General features: G+C 53.9%; 6 protein-coding genes across 6 annotated transcripts; 5 read left to right on the top strand and 1 right to left on the bottom strand.

Moving 5' to 3' along the window:
• Positions 1 to 353: 353 nt before the first annotated feature.
• On the top strand, positions 354 to 3,934 carry HER10_EVM0012224 (N-terminal amidase; the record flags this gene model as incomplete). The annotated part of the gene is made up of 5 exons (XM_035481622.1): positions 354 to 489; positions 619 to 942; positions 1,008 to 1,020; positions 1,066 to 1,366; positions 1,398 to 3,934. The coding sequence occupies 5 exons, from the start codon at positions 354 to 356 to the stop codon at positions 3,561 to 3,563; spliced, it is 2,940 nt and encodes a 979-aa protein (XP_035333482.1). The 3' UTR covers positions 3,564 to 3,934.
• Positions 3,935 to 4,661: 727 nt separating this feature from the next.
• Positions 4,662 to 6,954, top strand: HER10_EVM0002578 (uncharacterized protein). The gene is made up of 4 exons (XM_035472284.1): positions 4,662 to 5,581; positions 5,637 to 5,718; positions 5,771 to 5,922; positions 5,973 to 6,954. Exons 1-4 carry the CDS (start codon positions 5,329 to 5,331, stop codon positions 6,770 to 6,772), a joined length of 1,287 nt encoding a protein of 428 aa, XP_035332295.1. The 5' UTR covers positions 4,662 to 5,328; the 3' UTR covers positions 6,773 to 6,954.
• A 460-nt stretch (positions 6,955 to 7,414) lies between these two features.
• On the top strand, positions 7,415 to 10,073 carry HER10_EVM0002171 (centromere/microtubule-binding protein cbf5; the record flags this gene model as incomplete). The annotated part of the gene is made up of 13 exons (XM_035471896.1): positions 7,415 to 7,572; positions 7,605 to 7,728; positions 7,789 to 7,832; positions 8,357 to 8,403; positions 8,457 to 8,472; positions 8,544 to 8,665; positions 8,725 to 8,828; positions 8,885 to 8,956; positions 9,014 to 9,229; positions 9,354 to 9,408; positions 9,466 to 9,570; positions 9,628 to 9,788; positions 9,867 to 10,073. The coding sequence occupies 13 exons, from the start codon at positions 7,415 to 7,417 to the stop codon at positions 10,071 to 10,073; spliced, it is 1,431 nt and encodes a 476-aa protein (XP_035332248.1).
• A 2,225-nt stretch (positions 10,074 to 12,298) lies between these two features.
• HER10_EVM0008535 (glycosyl hydrolase family 43) lies at positions 12,299 to 13,411 on the top strand (the record flags this gene model as incomplete). Its single annotated transcript, XM_035478052.1, has 1 exon — positions 12,299 to 13,411. Exon 1 carries the CDS (start codon positions 12,380 to 12,382, stop codon positions 13,409 to 13,411), a length of 1,032 nt encoding a protein of 343 aa, XP_035333009.1. The 5' UTR covers positions 12,299 to 12,379.
• A 1,391-nt stretch (positions 13,412 to 14,802) lies between these two features.
• Positions 14,803 to 17,712, top strand: HER10_EVM0011918 (LPXTG-domain-containing protein). The gene is made up of 3 exons (XM_035481330.1): positions 14,803 to 16,120; positions 16,176 to 16,427; positions 16,486 to 17,712. The coding sequence occupies exons 1-3, from the start codon at positions 15,838 to 15,840 to the stop codon at positions 17,526 to 17,528; spliced, it is 1,578 nt and encodes a 525-aa protein (XP_035333434.1). The 5' UTR covers positions 14,803 to 15,837; the 3' UTR covers positions 17,529 to 17,712.
• A 191-nt stretch (positions 17,713 to 17,903) lies between these two features.
• Positions 17,904 to 22,480, bottom strand: HER10_EVM0011699 (GANP/Nin1/mts3/eIF-3 p25 family protein). The gene is made up of 2 exons (XM_035481122.1): positions 20,455 to 22,480; positions 17,904 to 20,141 (listed from the first exon to the last, which is right to left on the bottom strand). Exons 1-2 carry the CDS (start codon positions 22,451 to 22,453, stop codon positions 17,965 to 17,967), a joined length of 4,176 nt encoding a protein of 1,391 aa, XP_035333413.1. The 5' UTR covers positions 22,454 to 22,480; the 3' UTR covers positions 17,904 to 17,964.
• Between the last annotated feature and the right edge of the window lie 513 nt (positions 22,481 to 22,993).

The following is a 22,993-nucleotide window of genomic DNA, read 5'->3' on the forward strand; positions in this document are numbered from 1 at the left end:
AGAAACATTTGGAGGAGGCAGGCACTTGCTGTCTGCAATGTAACTGAAAATTGCCCGCATGGTCACACCGCACGTCACAAAAACCTTCCCCGCTGCCCCCATATTGTCGCTGCTCCCCACGCAGCCTTTAACCAAATTGGTTCACCTCAGACACCCATTTCTCTCTTGATAACTAACATTTGTCTTGCTCGATTCTACCTCTCCTCTTAATATCATCGTTTGCATGTTTCCGTTATTGCAACATCTGACGCCTTTCCCAGTTGTGGTGAAGTCTGCGAGTGGTCGAGTGGAATCAACCGTTGGAGTACTCGACCGGATCGTGGACTCATTGCGCTGGGACTTGCGGATTGAAGATGAGGATAGGGTGCCTCCAGTTTGCGCCCCAGGTGGGAGATGTCGACAATAACCTCAACCGAGCCGATTCTGTCTTGAACAAGGCAAACCCCGACGACCTCGATCTTCTTGTGTTGCCTGAGCTGGCTTTCTCAGGTATGTTGTTTTATGAGCCTGGGTTGGCTATGGCATCTCAAAGCTTGTTGAAGATGGTCTTTGAGAGAGGGAGACGTGGCTCTCTTACGCGCTTACGACCGGCGGCTACGGATTTCTAACAAGCTTCAGGGTACAATTTCAAGTCGTTGCAACAGATCTCGCCTTTCCTCGAACATTCCGGTTCCGGTATTACTTCACTATGGGCTCGAACAACTGCCTTGAAGTACAACTGTACAGTCCTTGCCGGGTATCCAGAGAAGGTTGACGTCTCCCAAAACTGGCCGACGAGCCCCGAATACTACAATGCGGCTATTGTTGTCAACGAAGAGGGCGAAACGATTGCCAATTATCGCAAGAGTTTTCTCTACTACACGGACGAGACGTGGGCTTTGGAAGGCGACGGATTCTTCGATGGCTATTTGCCTGGCCTGGGTAACACGTCCATCGGCATCTGTATCTGTGAGTATTATCCCATGGACTTGCTTTGAACAAAACTTGTGCTAATCATTGGCAACTAGGCATGGACTTGAAGTAGGTTACACAACCCAATCGTGTTTCACCACTAACTTTTTCAAGCCCTTACCGATTTGAATCACCTTGGCATGAGTTCGAGTTTGCCTTCCACGTTGCGGAATGCGAGTCCAACTTGGTGATTGTCTCCATGGCATGGATGACCCGAGAGGATGGACGTATGTTCAGCCGAATGCCCAACGAACCCGACATGGACACCCTCACCTATTGGGTTACGCGCTTGGAACCTCTTATTCGGACAGAAAGCCACGAAGAAATCATTGTCGTTTTTTGCAACCGCACGGGAATCGAAGATGAGGTTGTCTACGCTGGGACCAGTGCCGTCATCGGTATTCAGGATGGTGAGGTCAAGATTTACGGCGTGCTTGGTCGTGAAGAAGGAACTGTTGGTTGTCGACACCAACAACCCACCATATGCAAAGCTCGTCTACCGTCCAGAGGTTGATAAGCCATCTGTCTTGCATGGAGAACTACAAATGAATGGGGACTCTGGCGGGGACTCGGGCACACCCTTTGGATCGCTGTCGCCAACTTCACCACAACAACCTCCATCCAACGGAGACCAGGACACTTCTTCTCAATCCTCGGGCGAAAGGCGGCGAAGTAAACACCAAGATTCTGTCGCCAAGCACGTAGCTTTGCCTTCCAAGCGCACAAAGCCACCGCAGATCCAGATTCCCGGAAGTGCTGGTCCGTATGGGTTGCCGTCAAAATCGCCGGGTGCTGATGCCTTTCTTCTTCTCACGCCTACCGCTCCGAGCCCGACGCCTTTGTCAGTCCGGCCGAAATTGACTATCCCTTCTTTCTCGGCGGATGACAACTCCAGAAGTCCAGTTCCTGACAGTAGTCGGTCCGCTTATTCGGTACACTCTGTACTGTCCGAGCGCTCCGTCGTCTCCAATGGAAGACCACCAGCCGAGAGTACCCCCTATCCCGACAGCGCTCACCCTCTGAGTGAGTATCTAGGTGGATACGGAGAGAAGCGTATATACGGAGGTCATGTTTCAGTCGCCGAAGCCGCTTTCAGCCAGTATTCTCCCAACAGTGCTAGATCTCCTGTGTCGCCGCAGTACTTCTGGCGTCCACCGGAAATGCTTTCGAAAAGCGTCAATGAGACACGAGGCCGGATGATAACCCCAGATTCTCCCCAGGAAATCCAGCGAGACTTTCATTCTCTCCCTTGGAACGACCCGTATAGGCGCTCTCACACCTCTCACACAGTTCGTACTGCTGTCACTTCAGTCACCGTCAAACAAGAACACTTCTCATCGACGAAAGCACAAGAGACTGGCTCGCAGCAGGAAACACGGTCTCGCAAGCTCAAGTCGCCTCCTCCGGAAACACCAGAAGCACCGAAAAGCGGCAGACAAGTCTTATCGGTAACGTCTTCGCATGAGGCTTCGATCCCTGATCGCCCTTCCTCTCCCAAGTCTCGTCATGCAAGTCGTTCCAGAGTCCGCGACCGCTCCGATTCGGCCCTCGCTCACCGGGATCAAGCTGCAGCGATCGCTAACCACCTGGAAGCGATTTCTCGGAGATCCGAGTCCGCAAATCGAAGTCGAAGCCGTCCTCCTAATAACGAACCTGTCCAGGCCGATCGACGGTCGCCTTCCAAGCCTCGGGGTGAAAGTCGAAACCGATCTGCCAAGGAATTCTCCTCCATCATGATTGTTGCAAGCCCGAGCATTCTTGACAGTGAAGCCACTCGTCCCCAATCCGCCTCGGTCACAAGCTCGCAGAAGCCTTCGACTCCGCAGCCTCTATCCTCCACAGGCCGCCGGGCCAGGAGCGGTTCGGCAAATGTTAGCAGTCGAGAAACGCCGCCGGTAGGTCGTCATCGATCCAGGACGCCGATTGCCAGCCAGCAATACAAACCCGGACCGTCGTCTCGTACTGTTAGCCGTGGAAGACAACCCTCGTCTAAATACACTACCAGCAAGCCGGCCACGAGCATTAGCACTCCTCAGCCGGAATCGAAGACTTCAGATGTCATTCGTCGCGAGAGTCGCCGATGGGAGTCCGCCGCGCCGAAGCCATCCAACGTCTCGAGAGAAACTCCGCAACCATCATTCGAAAGGATAGATTCATTTCGATCCCCTAGTTGTCCAGTTCATGGACTTCATGACGCCTCTGATTCTAACAGAATTGGCGACATCATTGTCCCTCGGAGAATCGTAGCCCCGGATCTAGGATCTCCAAGCTCCGTGTCTTTTCTTCCTCCACGAACTCCTGGCGCCAACAAGTTTGATTTCTTGAACGAGTACATCCGCCAGAACACGGAGAAGTCGGTTTCGGATGAAACCACGTCTGGAGATGCGAACTCGTTGGCAGAGACCGTCGAAACTGTATCGACGACGAGTCGGTCCCCTTCCACGCCTTTCTTTGAACCCAAAACGCCGACAGCCATGATCTTCGTTCGCCCGGTAGACGACGTTCAGTATGGGCACTCCGTTTCTCCTGGCTTCTCTCCAGGCCTCGCCGACCTAAGGTGCATTGATAGAAACCTAATGAAGACAGCCGATATTGCAAAGGTAGCGGCGTAGCGCGGGCTTTTCGTCTTCGGTACAGAGTACAGCAACTGTGTGGCATCTTTCCTTTGTCGTTGCCTGAACATTCAGTCTTTTCTAGCGGGGAGTTTGGCAAGTAATGAGCACGCATGAACCGGGTCAAGAGGTAAGACGGAGGACATCACAAGCGGGAATAATGACGGGATGGTCCTGAAAACAGTACGGTGTTAAGACGGTGTTTGGCAGATATCACTCGCCCGGACGGCGCACAGCTAATGATTTCCATCATTCATTTTTGTAATTATTCCAGATCAAATGACGGCCTCACAATAACTTGAATTCCTTGCTCCTTACTAGCCCAAGAACCACCGGTGCCAGTCACCAAACAATATTAGTGTGCATCAATAACCATTGAGCCTTACCGAGTGCCTATTGAGTGTGAATCTTCATCAATGTCTGACGTACTAAGTTCTCTAGTCAACGACCCGAGAGTCTGGCACGAGCTCATGATATGGCGGTTGCGGAAGCGGCGCTTGGAAGAAACAACGGTTAACCGCCCGGCAGAGGCCAGGATAGGAAATATCGCCATCCTGAGAGAACCAACATCGCTTTTGAACGAGGCGATGATCAGGTCAATACCAGCATTATTGCGCTCGACGCCGCTGAGATGCATGAGGGTATCGTGTGTTTGCTTGACGGACTTGTTCCTGAACTTGACATCCGCAACCTCCAGGCACATCTTCCAACATATTGGTCGTCGGTGATTGTACAGCACAGCTATACCAGGATAGCCAAGAATTATGTGCCTTCAGGGCGCTAGGCCGTCCAACGGGCCTCATCTGGTAAAAAGGCAGGCCAAGCCATGTCCAATAAGCGACCGGATGGGCGATTCCGCACTGGAAGTGAGTGCTGAGGTGTGAAATAGGACAGGGATTCGTGCATGTTAGCACTGTCGTATTGGGCGATGGCTGCATTGTGAGTGGCTGGGAGGAGGTAGTTTGTCTGCACGCCACTTTCCACCTCGGCGCTAGGAGGACCAGCAACGACGAAGAGATCCGTCCCCGAGTCTCCACTCTACCCGGCCGGGGCCAGCGGTGTGAACAGGTGAGAGTATTGCCTTTGGCCACTCAGCACAACCAAAGCTCAGTCTTTCAGTCAATCCTAGGTACTGTGAGTTTGTTAGTGCGGGCGGGCCGTTGGCGAAGAACCGAAGAGGGATGGATGACCATGGGCAATTCCCCCTCTCGCTCAAGGTTCTGTACGATGTCCGGTAGACTATGGTGCCCATCCCGCCATCGAACTGTGCCACCCCAAACCTGCGTGTCCCTCTTCGTTCGGACCCCAATCACACTCTACACCAACAGCGCTGAGCAGCCAACAAGATGCAGATGCAGTCGTGCTCCATCCAAGTGAACGAACGGATGGGTCCCTCGCGCCAACCTGCCACCTCTCGTCACAATCACACTTCCTCCACCTTCTCTCTTGCAAACACCGAAACACATATGAGGCGTGGTTTCGCATAGCTCGCGATCTCTCATCACGTCTCGTCACATCGGAAGCGTTCCTAGAGCTAGTCGTGCTAGTATCTCAGCGACCATATCGCCAGACTCAAGTTTCCCACAAAAGCCCTGTCAGACCCCGTTCGCCCCCCCGCAGGCATGTAAGACAGGCATCTTCGCCCTCAGCGATTGACTTCCGAGCAAAGCTCTTTCGTGCGTTGCGGCAGCCTGCCCCGTTAGCGATACTTCGGTCCCACCGGTGAACTCCAGTATCATAACCACCCTCGCTTTTTCTTTCCAAAATGCGTCCCACGACGGGTGCCCTTGTGCTAGGCCTTGCCCTCAGCCAGGTATCGGCTATCCACGTGGCGACTGGTTCACCTTGCCAGACACTATGCGGCAACGTACTCGATGCGACGACCAAAAACGACGTTGTATGCGACGAGCACTCGTACTCCAGCAGCGCCGGTTCTGTCTATCAGCAATGTGTGTCTTGCGAGTTGACCAGTGACTTTGCGACCAGCACCAACGAGACAGATACGCAATGGGCATTGTGTATGTGCATTATCTAGGCTCCAGGCTGGAGAGGAAGCTGACCTTGTCGGTGTAGATAATTTGCGATACGCCATTTCGTACTGTACTTTTGGATATCCAGACAACCCCAATGTCGGATCGAGCCCATGTCTCACAAGGTATGTCTAGCAATGACTCCGTAAGCTGTGATATTTAATAACCATCGAATAGGACTGCGTGCGAGCCACTGCAAAAGGCAATCACCTACAGTGATCTGGCTTCCAACGTTACCGAGTTTGAGTATTGTGATGTCTGGGATCATAACCAGGTCGCCAGCTGTTCATCGTGTCTCCGTGCAGGAAACAATAACTTTATCAACAACTGTGTGTATCGCAACGACCCTGGTGTTAGCGGTTGACTGACAAACCCCTAGTTCTTACCATCCTAGACGCGGGCTGCCAGCAAAAACCTGTGCCCGGCACTACAATCTCTGTTGACGGGTCTCCATTCTCGAAAACTCGAGTCAACATCACGGAGCCTACGCCGACAAATACGTACGTCTCAGACTACAACAGCGGCCCCATCAGTCTCGGCGGCAAGGTCGGCATTGCGATCGGAGGCGTTGTCCTCCTGCTTGTCGTTGCAGGTTTCTGCATCGTGTGGAACGGGAAGAGGAGACGTAGAGCATTCTTGAAGACGCTTGAAATGAAACAGCAGAGTGGCGGCGGTCGGTCCGGATGGCCAACGCCGCTGAATACCAGTGGCATCGGCGGTACTCCCCTCAGCCAGAAGCCCTTGCGAACCTGGGACGCCTCACCGCAGAGCCAAGGGCCTTCTCGTGGATGGGACGACTCACCGATGAGTGCCAATGGGGAGCAACCGTACACGAGATACTTCTCTCCATACTCTTCTCAGTACAACAGCCCAGTGAGCGGTGCCGAGGCACCTGCCATGCAATGGCCGGTAAACGACGCGAACCCCCAAAGGCAACCTCAAGAGATTGGTCTCGCGTTCGGAGGAGATAATCAAGAGCAGAGGTGGAATGACTCGAAAGGAAAAGAGCGATCCGAGTCGTACGAGATGAGAGATGTTGAGCCTGAGTGGGACGCCCGACAGAGGTACCCAAGCCCACCCAATGTCCAGCAGCCGGCGCACACGGTGTACGCTGAACACAACCCGGCGGCCTACCACGGTCTGACAGAGGAGGATCTGCGGAGAGGATATGCCCTCTGATGCGCAACGTAAATGGTACCGAAGGTATCGTGGAATGGAACGTGTCGCTCCTGCATCTAGTATTTGTTTGTTTTAGCGGGAGTTAGGAGTCGGCGATACCGATTGATTAGCATCAGCTTTGAAGGCTTAATAGCAGCATAGGCCTAGGCCAGTCTACTGGCAATACATCTGAGATAATATCAGAAATCCACTGTGATGATGGATGTTTGAATGATACGAGTGGTGGGTGTGAGTGATTGTGATTCTCAAGAGCCTGTCGTCATTCGTCCCATGACCCTTGTGGAGGTGTCGTTGATAACGATAACAAGCCACTTTCTTTGGCTGTTCTTTCCTTCCAAGTTTTCTTGCAAGACGGCCGGTCCCTGGCTGAGGAAGGCGGAACGGTGCAAGGCGCGTCCGCTGTGTGGCTAGGCATTAAAGCGTGACCAATCGTATTCGCTCAATGGCAACACCGCGCCACATTGTGGATCCAGACGGATTTTTTTGGCAGCTTCCACCCCACAGCCAGAGAAAAAAAATTTGGATTGGGAAGCTTCAAGTCCTCCAACACCACGAGACCTTCCATTCCGACGTTCACGAGCCAACGTCAGACACCCATTGCACCTGACACGCCTTTGTCGGTTTCGGTCCAATTCGGAAACAATGGCCATGGAAATTGTCAAGCACGGCGAGGAGGAGGAGTTCGCCATCAAGCCCCAGGCCTCTGTCCCTCACCTGGATACGAGCAGCTGGCCTCTGTTGCTCAAGAACTACGACAAGCGCAAGTTTTCTCCCTCTTCTTGGATATGGAGCAACCGCTCGTCAACAGCATCACAAACAAATGACTGACCAGGCTTCTTGCAGTTCTCGTCCGGACGGGTCACTTCACCCCCATTCCGGCAGGATGCAGCCCTCTGAAGAGAGACATCAAGTCCTACATCTCTTCCGGTGTCATCAACCTTGACAAGCCCTCCAACGTATGTCTCCGTAGTCGCGATACTCTATATGTCTATTCAAGCGTGCTAACTATCGCATAGCCCAGTTCCCACGAGGTTGTCGCTTGGGTCAAGCGTATCCTTCGGTATGCAATTCCCACCCCTTCGTTGTTGTGTTCGTGAATGCAATGCCCCGCGCCCGATCGTACGATTAGCTCCCGACATCGAAGACGAATCTCTCTGCGGCAATGCCCAGCATCAAAATCTGGCATCAATGGTGGCACCTGGTCAGCGAGTTCCCACGGCGACAAGACGCATTTTGCAGATGGCTCCACACGATGCGGTCGGGGACTTGCCGGTGAAAAACTTCCCACGACATTGCGATCCGATGGTCACGGCCTACACGGACATATGGCAACAGCGACTAGCATGTCATGTTGGGAAAGACGTGAATTGCCATGGGAAGGCATGCCTCGCGAAGCAATCGTCGGAACTCGTTTGCCCGGACCACCATGAGACTGCGACGTCTTGGGACTGCGGATACTGCCGTTGCCGTCTGTCAACCGAGAAAACACGCGATCGAACGATTTTGAGGGGCATTCGCTTATCTTTCAGAACATTCTGGGTTTTGTCGGGAGAACATCGCTAACCATGTTTTTCTGTTGTGCAGCGTTGAGAAGACTGGTCACAGCGGTACCCTTGATCCCAAGGTCACTGGTGAGTCGCGTTCCCACATAACTGTCTCGAACGTGTTTTGCTAACTTTCTCAGGTTGCTTGATTGTTTGGTGAGCAGCAACCCACCAAAATCTAATGGAGCATTCCATGAGGGAGAATTGCAACTGACGAAATTTTCCAGCGTCGACCGTGCTACCAGACTCGTCAAGTCCCAGCAGTCTGCTGGTAAGGAGTATGTTGCCGTCATTCGCCTTCACGACAAGCTGCCCGGCGGCAAGGTCCAGTTCGCCCGCGCTCTCGAGAGTGAGTTGATTCAAGAAACCCCGTCGCAACTGCCGAAAGTATTCTGACTCGCGATGCAGCTTTGACTGGTGCCCTCTTCCAGCGCCCTCCTTTGATCTCTGCCGTCAAGCGTCAGCTGCGTATCCGTACCATTCACGAGAGCAAGCTCATCGAGTTCGACAATGTACGTCGATCTGCTACAACATTAGGAAACGACTGCTGACCGTGTCTCAATCACAGGATCGCCACCTCGGTGTCTTCTGGGTTTCTTGCGAAGCTGGAACCTACATCCGTACCCTCTGCGTCCATCTCGTACGTCACATTGATTGTCGTTAATTCAGCCTTGTTCTGATTGCTTACATGGATTAGGGTCTGTTGCTCGGTGTTGGTGGCCACATGCAGGAGCTCCGAAGAGTGCGCTCTGGTGCCATGGGCGAGAGCAAGGAGATGGTTACTCTGCACGACGTGCTTGATGCTCAGTGGACCATGGACAACACCAGGGATGAGTCTTACCTGCGCAAGGTCATCTCTCCCCTGGAGACTCTTCTCACTGGCTACAAGCGTGTTGTGGTCAAGGACAGCGCTGTAAGTAATCCATTGCAACCCCTCTCTCCAAACCCCTCACGGCCCGATGCGACTTTGCGGACAATGTCTCAGTCACGTTAAACACATGAATCGCCGTTGCATCTGATATTGACGTACCTCACAGGTCAACGCTGTCTGCTACGGTGCTAAGCTTATGCTTCCCGGTCTTCTGAGATACGGTGAGTTGTCAACCCCACGATGTCACATATGATTGACATGCTGATCCGCTTTTCTAGAGTCCGAAATTGAGGTTCACGATGAGGTCGTTCTCATGACCACCAAGGGTGAGGCCATCGCCCTCGGCATTGCTCAGATGTCCACCGTCGAGATGTCGACATGCGGTAAGATTTCTCTCTTCCCATTGCAACCTTATGATTCTTTTGACTAATGAAAAACAGATCACGGCGTTGTTGCCAAGGTCAAGAGATGCATCATGGAGCGCGACTTGTACCCCAGAAGATGGGGTCTTGGTCCCCTCGCCTCCGAGAAGAAGAAGATGAAGGCCGACGGCAAGCTCGACAAGTACGGCCGCCCCAACGAGGCCACTCCCGCCAAGTGGGTGTCGGAGTACAAGGACTTCGGAGCTCCTGCTGGTGAGGCTGCTCCTGCAGCGGCGGCTCCGGCCACTCCCCAAAAGGCGGTGGAGTCTACGACAGCTACTCCCGCCGCAGTCACCCCTGCCAATGCCGAGGATGATGGCGAGTCCAAGAAACGCAAGAAGCACGAGGGCGAGACACGCGACGAGAAGGCGGAGCGCAAGCGTCGGAAGGCTGAGAAGAAGGCGGCCAAGGCCGCGAAGAAGGCAGCCAAGGGTGGTGCTGACGACGATGACGACAGCGAGTAAGCTCCTGCGAGTTTCCTCACCTCGATTGGCTAAGATACCATGTGTTTGTTGGCAATGGTCGGTGGTTGGCTGTTGTATCATAAAAAAATGGCTTTGGCAAGTGGCGTTTGGCTCTGAATTTTTCTGTCTCTGAACATAGTGCGTACTGGCTGGATAGGAGTAGATAGGTCCTATACGGAAAGCAAAAGTGACGACTACTACTGTCGCATCAGTTCACGTTTTAACCAGAGGCTGTCACTGTCTCGACGTTATCGCAAACATATCAGGAGTTGTTGAGCAAAGGGTGTTGAAACAAAGGCACACGCAAAACGCTGGGTAGGGACTTACGTACTCCCGGCAGCATCCCAGCGGGATTTCAGACTGCAGCACAGTTCGGGTCCCGGACCAACGTGGATCTCGTCCGAACGAGTTTTGTTTGGGAATCTCAGTCATAAACAGCGCCAATATACGTGTTCCGTCCTTCGTCCGAAGACGGGTTCCCTACCCTATCACACTATCTGCCTATCAACCATGAAGGGGAAGGGAAAAAGTACAAGGAAGCATTGTCACCAAGCATGTCTCAGACCACATGCCTTGGCCAACCAAGGAAACAGCAGCAACTGCCACTGACCCTCCTTGATGCCTCGTAGAATTGGGTATAATGCAACCAAGAATACCGTGACCGGGTATAATTACTGGAGGTGCGGATCCTTCTCAATGCTCCCCTGAGATGGCACTCGTGGCAGCACGTCACCCCCGCCTTTTTTGGTGTCTTGTCCTCTCTTTTTTCGTCGTTTCCTCGACGTCTTGAAGTCTTCTAGGCACGTGTATTGGGACCAAGTATGGATGCAAATCATTCCCCCCCCTTCACAGCCCCCGTGCCCCCCGGCCTCCAGGATCAATGAATGCCGGTTCCTGTTGCGCCTCATCCCTCACGCCCTGCTTCGCCCATGCCCGATCAGCGGGGCGCCGACACCGCCAGTGGAAGATCTCCCCGTGGACCTACAGAACTTACCCATCCCTCAACCCCCGGTCACCGTCCGTCGACTTGGGAGAGAGCCACTACCGTCATCCCGGTCGACCAAAGTACATCCTGTGTGGCACCGCGGTCTGAACCCGACCCAAGTCCCCCCAAGAGCCTCCTTTCCTGCCCATGACGACGCGGGAGTCGGGAACAACAAGGATTAACTCTATATCAAGGGTACAGTCTCTTATGTGGCTGCGCTCTAGAGGAATGGGGCGGAAGATGGGTGCCGGAATCCTATGCATGCTATGCAAATCCTTTTTTTTTTTCTCCGATCTGGGCAAATTTTCTACCTTAACGTGGACTAGGAGAATTGATGTACAAAAAAGGTGAGCACTATTGGATTATCGTGGGGAGGAAGCCTAACAGGATGCTATCTGACCACCCCGACGGAGCCCATCTGACGCGCGCCGAGCCCTACGAGTGTAAAAATTGATCTTCCAAGCAGGGAAAATAGGAAGAAGGGATCTTAATGCCGGGAGAGAAGTTCTAGCTTCGGGTATCCGGTCGAGGAGTGAGAGAAGGGCGCAAGTGTGAGAAGCTGCCACGCACTTTGACGACACCCCGGCCCACCTGTTTCAAGCATCATCTGCTTTGACGTGCCATGGAACAGAGCCCACCACAATCCGTGAGAGGTATCCTCCTCCTGCTACTTGCTGGAGCTTCCCTCAACGATCTCTCTCTCTCCACACGCATTTGCAGTGATAATCTCATTCCTGCATAGCTGAGAGCTGGGCGCAAGCTTAGAGCAAGGAAAAAGATTTCCCAATGGTACATGTTTCCGGCCAAGGGGGAAGGGGGCGGGTTCGTCCTCTTACACACCTATACCCACACACACTCGCGCACGCATCAAACTTGTCAGTCTCTTCTTCGGGGTGTAAACTGTTGTAGCTGTAGCTTGTATGTGTATGTGCTCTTGTTTTGTTTGACTACAAGAAGGGCCCTTCGTCCGTACGATCCTCGAAACCGTTTTCCTTCTCGAAGTTCGCTATGACACTCATGACGGCAGCACTTTGCTTATGATCAAGTAATGTGTACTCAGTAATTGGATTCTAATAGACCTGCTCCAATTTCTTCCCTCAAAGAGTACAAACAACCCAGACACCCTACCTACCACACGCAGAAAGACCCCTTCTCATTACCAGCCCAGGAAAAAGACTATCTTGTTCTTGGACGCGAGGTCTTTGGTCTAGTTCGACATCTGTTTTGCACCGTTTTGTGCCTTGTTTATATCATACCCCCCTCTTATACATAATTGTCAATATCTATTATACCCCAGAGCGAGAGAGATAAAGAGATACACATGTTTACAATGCTTTCAACAACATCACTACGGCAATATGCCCTCCTCGCAGCAGGTATCTTCAGTCTAGGAGCTTTCCAACCCGTTCTCGGCGCACCAGTAGACGCCCTCTACGTCGTCGGCCGAGACGACAAGGTCCTCACGCCCAAGATCAACACCGACTTCCCAGACCCGGCCCTCGTCCAGGGTGACGACGGGCTCTGGTACTCCTTCGCCACCAACGGCAACGGTAAGAACATCCAGGTCGCGAAAGCCACGCAGATCTCCGGCTCGTGGGAGCTCCTCGACAACGATGCCCTCCCCAACGTCGGCTGGGCCACGGGGTCCAACACCTGGGCGCCCGACGTGCGGAGGCTCGACAACGGCAGCTTCATCATGTACTACTCTGGCGAAGTCAAGGACGGCGGCGGACGGCACTGCATCGGCGTGGGCATTTCTGATATCGTCACGGGCCCTTACAAGCCGACTTCGGAGCCGTGGGTGTGTCCGTTCGACCAGGGGGGCGCCATCGACGCTGCCGGGTACTACGACGAGCCGACCAAGAAGCGCTACGTGGTGTACAAGGTGGACGGCAACAACGTCGGCAACGGAGGCGACTGCAACAACGGCGTCGAGCCGCTCGTGGACACGCCCATCATGCTCCAGGAGGTCGAGGCGGACGGCATCAGCAAAGTCGGCGACCCGGTGCAGATCCTCAGCCGGACGGCGGCCGACGGACCGCTGGTGGAGGCGCCGGACCTGGTGCGCACCGAGGACGGGCTGTATATCCTGTTCTTCAGCAGCTTCTGCTTCAACTCGAACAATTACAACGTCAACTACGCGACCAGCAGGAACATCAAGGGCCCCTACCAGCGGCCGTCGAGGATGCTGCTCAAGACGGGCGACTTCAACCTCACGGCGCCCGGCGGCGCGACGAGCGTCGCTGGGGGCGGGCAGATGCTGTTTCACGGCAACTGTCCCGAGACTTCGCCTCAGCGGTGCATGTATCAGACGAGCTATTCGGTTACCGGCAGAGATGTCATCATCAGTTAAAGAGATGAGCAAAGGCATGAAACAAAAGAGACGGCCTGAGAAGGAGAAGGAGGCGATTAATGACAACAGTAATCATATTTGATGCATGCCGGTTCTGGTTCGTTGAGGGATCAACAGCCGGCAACGAAAAAAGCGTTTGGACATATTTCAGCGATGCAAGAGAGGGAATGCGAGAATGCATGCACAGCCGGAAGTCTAATCCGGGTTTTTGGATTTTTGTTTTTGGGGCGTGTTTCTTCTCATCTGCGGGCGTTTGGATCACATCGACATAGCGACTGGAGCTTTGAACACACACCCGTTTTATGAGACAAACGAGAGAAGAGAGAGAGAGACACACACAGGAGAGAGAGAGAGAACAAGACAAAGGGTGTTACACCACACCCAGGTAGTCGGAATGGACGGAAGCCACGTCGCACGATGACGGGTGAATCGGAATCGAAGGCGAGAATACAAGATATTTGGGTTTTCCTTTTAGTTTCTAGTTTTGGTGAGATATACGAATCACGAACTCCCATGAATCCGTATTCAGAAAAGCACTCGAACACCTCAGTGATGCAACAGTGACAAGCTTTCAGAGGTAAAAAAGTTCGGCTCAGTAAGACAAGACAAGGTGACAACAGAGTTTTGCCAGGGGTGTAAAGGGAGTCCGAGGAAAAGAAGCTCATGCCAGCAGGGAACCCATGCGGAACTGGGTGCGGCGTGCTTAACAACCCCCCTAATAGCAGACGTCTGGTAAAAGGGTTGTCAACCAAAAAGGGAACTCTCAACATAGACAGGCCGGGATTTGGATGGTTTCCGTAAAGGCATTGAGATTGGAAAAGCGACCGGGGTGGTGTGTATTGTGGCTGAAGGCTGACGGGACCAAGGATGCAAAAGGGAGAGATGCTTCCTCCGTAAAGTGATGGAGAAGAGAGTGAGAGAAAAGGGAAAGAGCATTGACGAGACCCAGAACTGATCGCCAACGAGCGACAAGCCAAGTACCGCGGTACCTTGGCCGGACCCCACTTTGTCCACTGGGGTCCCGCTGTGGAACCGGCTGGGCCGAGCTCACGGCTTTTAGTGGAGAATGTAAATGCCCCGATGGAAGGAGCCAAAGAGAACCAACAGTGGGAGACAGCGTAGGAGGAGTGGCAGGCAAGACAGGAACCAACTGCCACTGCTAGATGTAGTGTAAGCGCCGGGCTTCGCTGACTGTCACTCACACTTTCGTGGTAAGACGCCAACACTCCAACAGAACAGACCTGACCAACCAGATCAATCGCCAAACGCCGTGTTCCCATTGGCACCATGATTCCTGCCATTCCTGCCCCCAACTCTCATGGCCCATGCCATGGGTGCATCTCGCAGCCGCCCGCCATCATCACTAACATTGCACAATGCATCCCACCAACGCCAGGCACAGGCACAAGCACACTCGCGGGCACACGCGGGCACACGCGGGCACATATACGCGCAAAATCGTCAGGGGAAAAAATCACACTATCGATCGCTTGCACCACCATATTGGGGGCAGATGGAGAGATGGCGCATCGTCCAGCGGCCGCTAACCAAATCCACATCACCGCAGACCAACAAGCTGCCGCCCTGAGGTGTCGCGCCGCACACCGTCCTGCAAGTGCTGGGAAGTCTTTAGCGCTCTGCCGTCTTCCTCATCGCCTGTTCACCTGACGAGCTTTCCCGACGGCAAGACAATACTCTCATGTTGTCGGCAAACGGCGTCTATGGAGTCCAGTTCTGTACGACTGCTCGAGTCCAGAGTGCTCACCCAACTCCCCGCCCCCTCCATCACTTCATAACCGTAATCCTCGGGAACCTGCGCAGGCCTATTATTGGCCGCCTCGATCCGACATCACCACACCCTCTGCCGACGCCGACACCCATCTCGAACCGTGGTCGAGCAGATGGGCGGCAGGACGACGGGCCCGTCTCCGGCTTGGGACGCCGCTCTCTACTCTATCTGGCTGCGTTTGCCAGATGCCTGCTACGCCGTACCTCTTACTGTGTATCTTTCCCCATACTTTTGGGATACTTTCTTATGAGCCCTGCGAGCTGCAGGTGACTCCAGACCATCACCTTACCATTCCAGACCATCCTGTTCCTGCAGCTGCAGATGGCCCCCCCGCCCCCTGCTCGAGTGAATGGTGGAGATGGGATCGGCGTCTTCTGCGAGATATATCACCTTGCTCTCCCATCTTGACTTTAGAACCAGTTTCTTTCTCGTTGAGCTTATTCCGACTTTTTGTGTGTGCAATTGTTTCGTTTGTGTTCTTGGCTTGTCTGGGCGATATCTAATACCCATCTCTCGAGATATCAACTCTCTATTCTACTATCTTTAACCTAATTACACTTTGCAAGGCTCTGGAGTCTTTGCTCTGCTCTACTTCAACTACACTCCTTAATCCCTGTCAACCCGGCCGCAGCTCACAATGGCCGCTCGATCCGCCCTCCTTCTCCTCACCACAATCGTACCGGCCTGTGTATCAGCACTCCAAGTTACGCCCAACTCGCCATGTGCATCCTTCTGTCTGGACTCCGACGGCCTCGATGCCTCGGACCCCAACTCGTCCAACACCAAGGGAAAGGACATTACTTGTGTAGATGACGATTACAAGACAGGGGCCGCCGGACAGAAATATCAGCAGTGTTTGAGCTGTCTTCAGGACAGCACCTTTGTTCAGGGCAGTGAGAACGATCAAGACTGGTTTCTGTGTAAGTCTTACAGCAATCACACTTGAGGACCAGGGGTGCTGACCAACACCAACAGACAACATGAGGTACTCTTTCGACTACTGCATCTTTGGGTACCCCAATGCCACCGGCGTAGGCTCCAACCCCTGCCAGACGTCCACGGCGTGTGGCGCGTTAGAGGCTGCTCTCACAGACGGCGAATTGGACCCAACAAAATCATCACAGTACGCATATTGCGATGCGGATGGCGGTGCCATGCTAGGCTCAGCCTACGACAAGTGCCTGTCGTGTGTAAGAGCGGGTGGTGAACACTACTATCTCTCAAACTGTATGTAACAACTTGGTCAACATCATCCCTGTAGACACATCACTAACATACTGCATAGATCTCGTTGCCCTCGGAGCAGGCTGCCAGCAGAGACCAAACCCAGGCACACTAGTCGGTCTCAACGACACCGTCTTCACAAAGGGCATCATCACCGTCGTCGACCCGAAGGATGCAGCAGATGCCGACAAAGCTAAAACTCCCACCCTTCCCATGACGGCCATCGTGGGCATCGTCATAGGCGCCATCGTGGCACTCCTCCTGGCTGCCGGCTGCACCTTCATCCAGTGCCGCAAGCGCAGGGCGCGCAGACAAGGCCGCGGCATCAACCCGGAGCTCTCTCGTCGCGCAAAGGGCCACCGCCCAGCCTCATCTCTCTCCTTCCGCTGCCAGACGCATCTCACGCCAAAGGAACCAAACTTCTTCTCCGTCGAGGAGGAAGAGGCGCAAAACGAAAAGCATTACTACGAGTCCATGCATCAGCAACAGCAACAGCAAGACATGGCCCCTAGTCCCGTATCCAAACCCAGCCTCTGGATGCCACACAACTCCATCACCTCTTTCACAGCCGCAGACCACATCCCCTACACCGACAAGAAGCCCTCGCAAAAGGAACCCTTCACCCTCGCAAACATCACCACAAGCCTCCCCATCATCCCCGTAAAAGCACACTCCCCGAAATACAACATGGCCTCCCCGCAAGACGAGTACGCCACCCCAACATCAACAACCTCCGCCGCGCCCCTCCTATCCTTTAGACCCTACGTCCCCTCAGAACACGGCTATTCTACCCCGTCAATGGGCAATGCGACGACCTTTAGTCCGTCCACCACCTACGCCTCCCCGACCTCCGGCACGACGGCGAGCCCCTTGCTAAGCCAGGCCGGCTGGCCCGCGCCTGCGCCCGCGCATAATCGGCACATCCACACCGAGTCCTCACCGCCGGCCCCGTTGGTATCGGACGCGTCCAAGACCATCCCCGGTATCGTGCGGGACCTGGCGCGGCCGTTGCCGAAGAGGGTTACCTCGTTGGGAGGCAGCCCCGTAGAGAGCTACAAGATCCAGGTGGCGTTCCCGCCGCCGCCTCCGCATAAGAAGAGATAGTTGTCGTATTTTTAAGCTGTCCAAGGGATTCCCCTTATGATCTCATTTGTTTAAAATCACAGTCGGTAGCGAGTGGCGTTTAGGAGTACATCTACAAGATGACGGAGTAAGAGGACACCGGAGCACACGAGGTTCATCATACCCAATACCAGACAATAATACCAATCCCACACATACATCTCTCAACTTCACTTCATAAAATCACTCGTGACCATGCATGCACTTCTCATTTACGCTCATTTACGTGAAAACAGAGTAATCCAAACAAGTCTCTTCTATGGGTATTCGTAGCCCGTGTTGTTTTTTGTGAACCTTTACAAAGACGAGAACTACTAGGAGGGGAAAAAAAAAGAGTTGCCCTTCATACTCCACGCCCAAGAAACTAAAGCCTTGAAAACGCCAATGCTGATGCATATCGTACGTGACCCCGTCCCTTTCACCGATGACCGCTTTTCCCCCACGGCGAGCTAGCCCTGCTCGCCTCCTCCGCGTGCATCATCTCGTTCTGTTCCCTGAACCAATCCGCCCCTTCGTCAAGCTCGATCCTCGAACTCCTCAACGACTCCAGGTTCTCCCTCGCCTCCCGAAGTATCCTGTCAATATCCACATTGCTCGACGGTCGCTTCTTGACGCGTGTGACGGCTTCGTCCGCGACAGCAACCTCGTTGTCGTCGTCATCGAGACCCCGTTTCCTCTTACTAAGCGGCGAGATCCCGTTGACTTGCGGCACGGCTGCAGCGCTGCCACTGCCGCTGCCACTGCCACCGTTGAGCGACTGCGAAAAGCGTAATCGGGCCTCGGCTGCGTGGTTGAGATCCGCAGAGACGCTCCGGCGTCGCTCGGTGCTGTCCAAGCCGAATGACCCGAGCCCTGCATATCGTTTCCCATTGTACCGCATCTCGTTTGCGATGGTCTCCGGCAGCGCTGTTCCGTCGGGCATCGTGACGAGCCCCATCGCCTTCAGACGCCAGCGATCAGACACCTTGCTAACGCGCTTCTGCGGCTCTGAAGACAGTCGTGATGATGAGGAGTGTGCTGACATGGGAGGCAGTGATCGTCGGAAATTGGTAGCGCTCTTGCCAAACTCTTCCCGTATGGCCCGCGTTTTCGCGCCGCGGGGCTTAGCACCCGTAGTCGACTGCGATAAGGCTGTTGACGAGCGAGATCGAGGTAAAGGCGTGTTCGTCGCAGGTGATTCCATCGTCGCTGGGGCCCTGATGACATTGGCGGCTGCGACTCGTTCGTCCGAGACGCCTGACAGAATGCCGGTCGCTAGCAAAGCCTCTGCTTCGGCTTGCAAGTCGGCTTGTGTGCCGTCTTTTCTGAGCTGAAGGAGCTCTCTGAATTCCTCGACAGGGTCGAAACCATTCCTCTCCAAAGCCCTTTTCTTTGCCTCGGCAACTTTAGCCGCCTTCTTCCTCTGCCTGATCTCTTCCTCCCGTTGTTCCCGCTGAGCCCTTCGGTACTCCTCCCTTTCTTGTCTGCGAAGCTTGGTGAGGCGAAGGTTTCTAGCGATTTCCCTCCATCGATAGAAGTACTTGACGGAAAGGTTGTAGACCTGGAATTTCCGTGCTTCTGCCAGATCTCTCTCTTCCTCCTCCCTTCGTTTCCTTTCCTCTTCCTCCCTGTGATGCTGTTCAAAAGCGGCCGAGACGAGCTGTTCAACCATGTACTTCTCGAACTCTTGTATGAGCCCGTTGTCACCTGTAACGAACCATTTCGCGAAGTCGGCCATGACATCTTGCTTGGACCGCTGTTTCACGGGTGGAGCTTGAGGAGGTTTCGCCTGGGCGAGTGGTGAAGCTGCAGTTGGTACGGGGGAGGTGACAGCTGGAGGGAAGCTCTGCTGAGGCGAGGGCGCTGGCTTCACGGCTTCCGAACTAACCCCTTGGAAGTTGAAGGAAGGCAATGGGGATTGCCCTGAGCTGGCTGTAGAGCTAGTGGGTGTCTGAGAGAGGATTGATGGAGCTGCCGTAGTAGGATCAAGGCTGGGCGGCTGATTAGGTGGAGGTTGAAATGTTGTAAAAGGCTTTTCTGGCTGAGCGGGAGCCGCCGCACCTGCCGAGAAGGAGGGTAGCTGTGGTGTCGCAGATGATTTCGGAGTTGGCTGGAAAGGGCTGCTCGGAGCGTTCGGAGTCGCGGACTGCACGCCAGTATTTGATGGGAATTTGAAAGGCGTTGACGACTCTGCGGCTGTGGCTGACGTTGGCAATGGGAACTTTGGCGTGGGCGGAGTGACGGTGATGGCCGGAGAGCCACCTGTCGACGCAGCTGGCTGCGCTTGCTCCTGCGCTTTGGGTTGTGCGCCGGTGCCGAAGGCCGGAGAAGGGAATGCCGGGATACTCGGAGCTTTGGGTTGGGAAGTGCCATTAGGTTGGTTTAACGACCCGAATGGGTTGCTGCTAGGCGTCGCGCTTTCGGCTGCCACGTTTGGCTTGCCAAAAGGGCTTGTCTTCGCGGCAAATGGATTCGTAACTGGCGCTGCTGTTGATGATGATGACGAGGCCGAGCCGCCTTGCTGAACAGAAGATGCACCAGTGAATGGTGATGAAGCTGTCGAGAAAGGGTTTCCAAACGGGCTGGAACTCGTTGTAGGCTTGTGGCCTTCGGTTGCTGTGGGACACAATGTTAGCAGATATCCGGCTTGGCTATGCCTACCCTCTTCGTCTTGTGCCAATGACAATTCATTGCTAGTCATCTCGTCCTGATTGCGATTGTTGTTTGAGCGCCTCTCCACCTCTGAAACGGCCGCCAGTTGATCAGCCGCAACAAGAATTGCCACGTCTGGAATCTGGCACTGTGACGTTCGATCTTGACTGAAGAGAAATGGTCCGGCGGAGGAGAGTCGCAATGAACTTGACGTCGACAACGGTGTTGGTAGGCAAGAGGCTACAGCGATATGGGTAGTGTGTGGAAGATTCTTTACCTTTGTCGAAAGACGGCGTACCCGTGAGTCCCGTCGAGGTGCCTACTTGGGGTGCTGAAGAAGGCAACTTGAAAAAAGGAGAGTCTGCGTTCGTTGTTGAGTGGCTTCCAAAAGGAGCCTGCTGTGGAGGCGGCTTGAATGAAGCTGGTCCCGTCGAAAATCCTGTAGGAGCTTGCTGGCCAGCGCCCGTGGATTCGTCGGCAATTGTGCGGTGGATGATCTCAGGAAGACTACGGGAGCCTCGTTTTCTCTCAACCAATCTCTGAGAGAAACTGTGATGGATTCTCGGCCATGTCATGCGTTGTGAGGTATCCAGATAGCGTATGGGTTCGCCCGCTGGTCCTTGTCCATTTGAGAAGCTGAGGCCATGCTGCTCGACAAACTCAATCGCCTGGTCTTCTGTGTCGAAGTGAAGAAATCGGTTTAGCGAAGAGGGCGTAATATCTTTCGCCCCGTGTCGCGGTCTGGTGTACGCCTTCTTCAGAGAGCGAAGAACTGAGCGGCGCAGCTGACCTAAGTGGATCTCTGCAAAACATGCCATTGTATAAGACACTTCTCGGCTTTGGAGGATTCTAAAGTAAGTGAGGTGTGCACCCGATGTTGCCATGGACGGGCCCGAGCCCAAAGGACCGTGAAAGTCCTCTGCGCTCTGCAGACTCTCGACGAGTGAGACAGCTGTTCTGATGGTATCGGATTCGGTCCAGAAGCGAGAATCCCCCCATTCTTTTTGCACGTTATCGAGGATATTGGGAGTGTTTGCGCTGAAAAGCAAATGATACGCCCTGAACTCGGCCTCGTTTTCGCACACAACGCCTTGCGGCTTGCAATCGTCGTAGGCAAACATAAGTGAAAGCAATGCCTTGCCCAGTTGCTCAATTTCTTGTTGTTCAGAGAAGTCTTCCGGCGCAAATCCTTCCTGAGAAAGCAAATGTAAAGCTGTAACGTGAAATCTGGCAATTGTCTCGAGACAGTAAACCTGGTCCTTCATCTCCTCAGGAGACATTGTCGAATGAAAGATGAAGTCCCTGCGAATCGCACGTGTCCTATCCCACAGAAAACCATGCGAAGAGGGTAACTTGTCGTCGATCGGTAAGAGGTCGTCGATGAGGTAGTCGAGCGTCCTCCTGAGGGCGGCCGTGGATCTAACATCCATTGGCAGCGGAGCCTCCTGGCCAGCTGCGGAACGCGCCAGTTTCTTGACCATCTTTGATGTGTTGGCAAAAGTGGTTCGGGGGTCCTTTTCGGCGGACTGAACGTCGAATTCGGTGATGCGAGTAATCTTCTCAAAGTCGGGGCACATCGCGTCGCAGATGCCTTTGAAGTCAATCGCGTCTTCCAGCCGCTTTGGCTTATCGGGGTCGTCAATCAAGCCGGCGCGCATCAATGACGTCCTAGCCCGATCGCGATATGTCTTGTATTCTTCCCTGAACTTGGCCATCGCGGCCTTGGACGACGTATTTCCTGGATCGGACGGCCATTTTGGCGGTGCGATTCCATCCTGTCGAAGTTGCGAGAAGATTTTATCGGAGTACGCAGTGCCGTCGCCATTCAATTCGCCGTTCGCATCGTCCGTTTCGTAGTCGGTAGATCCCGAGCTGTGATTGTTGTTGTTTTGGGTGCCGAAACCACCGCGCGACTGGGTGGTTCCAAACCCTTTCGGCGCCTTCGCGCCATTTGGCTTCGCGCCTTGCGACTTGGGACCCTTCTTCTTCCAGTCGCCTTGTGAATCGCCCTTCGTGTTTTTTCGTCGTCGGTTATCGTCTGAGCTGGCGCCGTCGAACGGGTTGACGCCCTTCCGCTTTGTCGCAGGAGTCGTCATATCGGGAGGCTGGTTATTCAAGTTGCGTGTCGACCGCTGCCCACCGCCGGCACCCGCCCCATTGAGGCCGAAAGGGTTTTTGCTCGCGTCAGGCCGACTTCCAAAAACACCGGTCGATGTGCCTCCGAATGGCGATAGCTTCCTGTCGGGTCTGCTGGGAGGGAAAGAGACCGACGTCATGTCGGGTTCGCGAAAGGAAACTCCAAGAAGGAAACCATGAGGCAGACAAGAGCCAAGTGGAGAACTAGGATGGAGCTGGTCTGCGTTTGCCGCGTTTTTTTTCGGCGCGTATCGCGTTTAGCGGCGTTTAGAGCCAGCAAAGCTATGACCCACAATTGCGTTCCACTGAGCCGGGGGGTGTGAGAGATAAAGACACGCCCTCTTTGTTTGCGTTGAACCTCTCAGGGTTCTCTGACGGCAGGAGCATTCTTCACAGACACTTTTGGGTGTTCTTTCCACAAGGGAAGTATCGACAAATTTCTCTAGCGACAAAGAATTATTCCGTTGGTGGAAGCAACAAGTGTGAATTACTGAACACAACATTGCAAGTCTAGAGACTCCAGGAATTCAGCATTTGGGAAATCTCGAGTCAAGTTTAAGCAAATGGTGGTTCATAAAACATCAATTTGTTTATCATAACACTATAGGGCGCAGATCTTATGCAATCTGGCGCTCAGTGAGGGTATCTCGATGACCGGAATCTAGGCTGCGCCGAATGCT

Source organism: Colletotrichum scovillei (genome assembly GCF_011075155.1).
Source record: "Colletotrichum scovillei strain TJNH1 chromosome Unknown Contig00006, whole genome shotgun sequence".
Taxonomy (NCBI): Eukaryota; Fungi; Ascomycota; class Sordariomycetes; order Glomerellales; family Glomerellaceae; genus Colletotrichum; species Colletotrichum scovillei.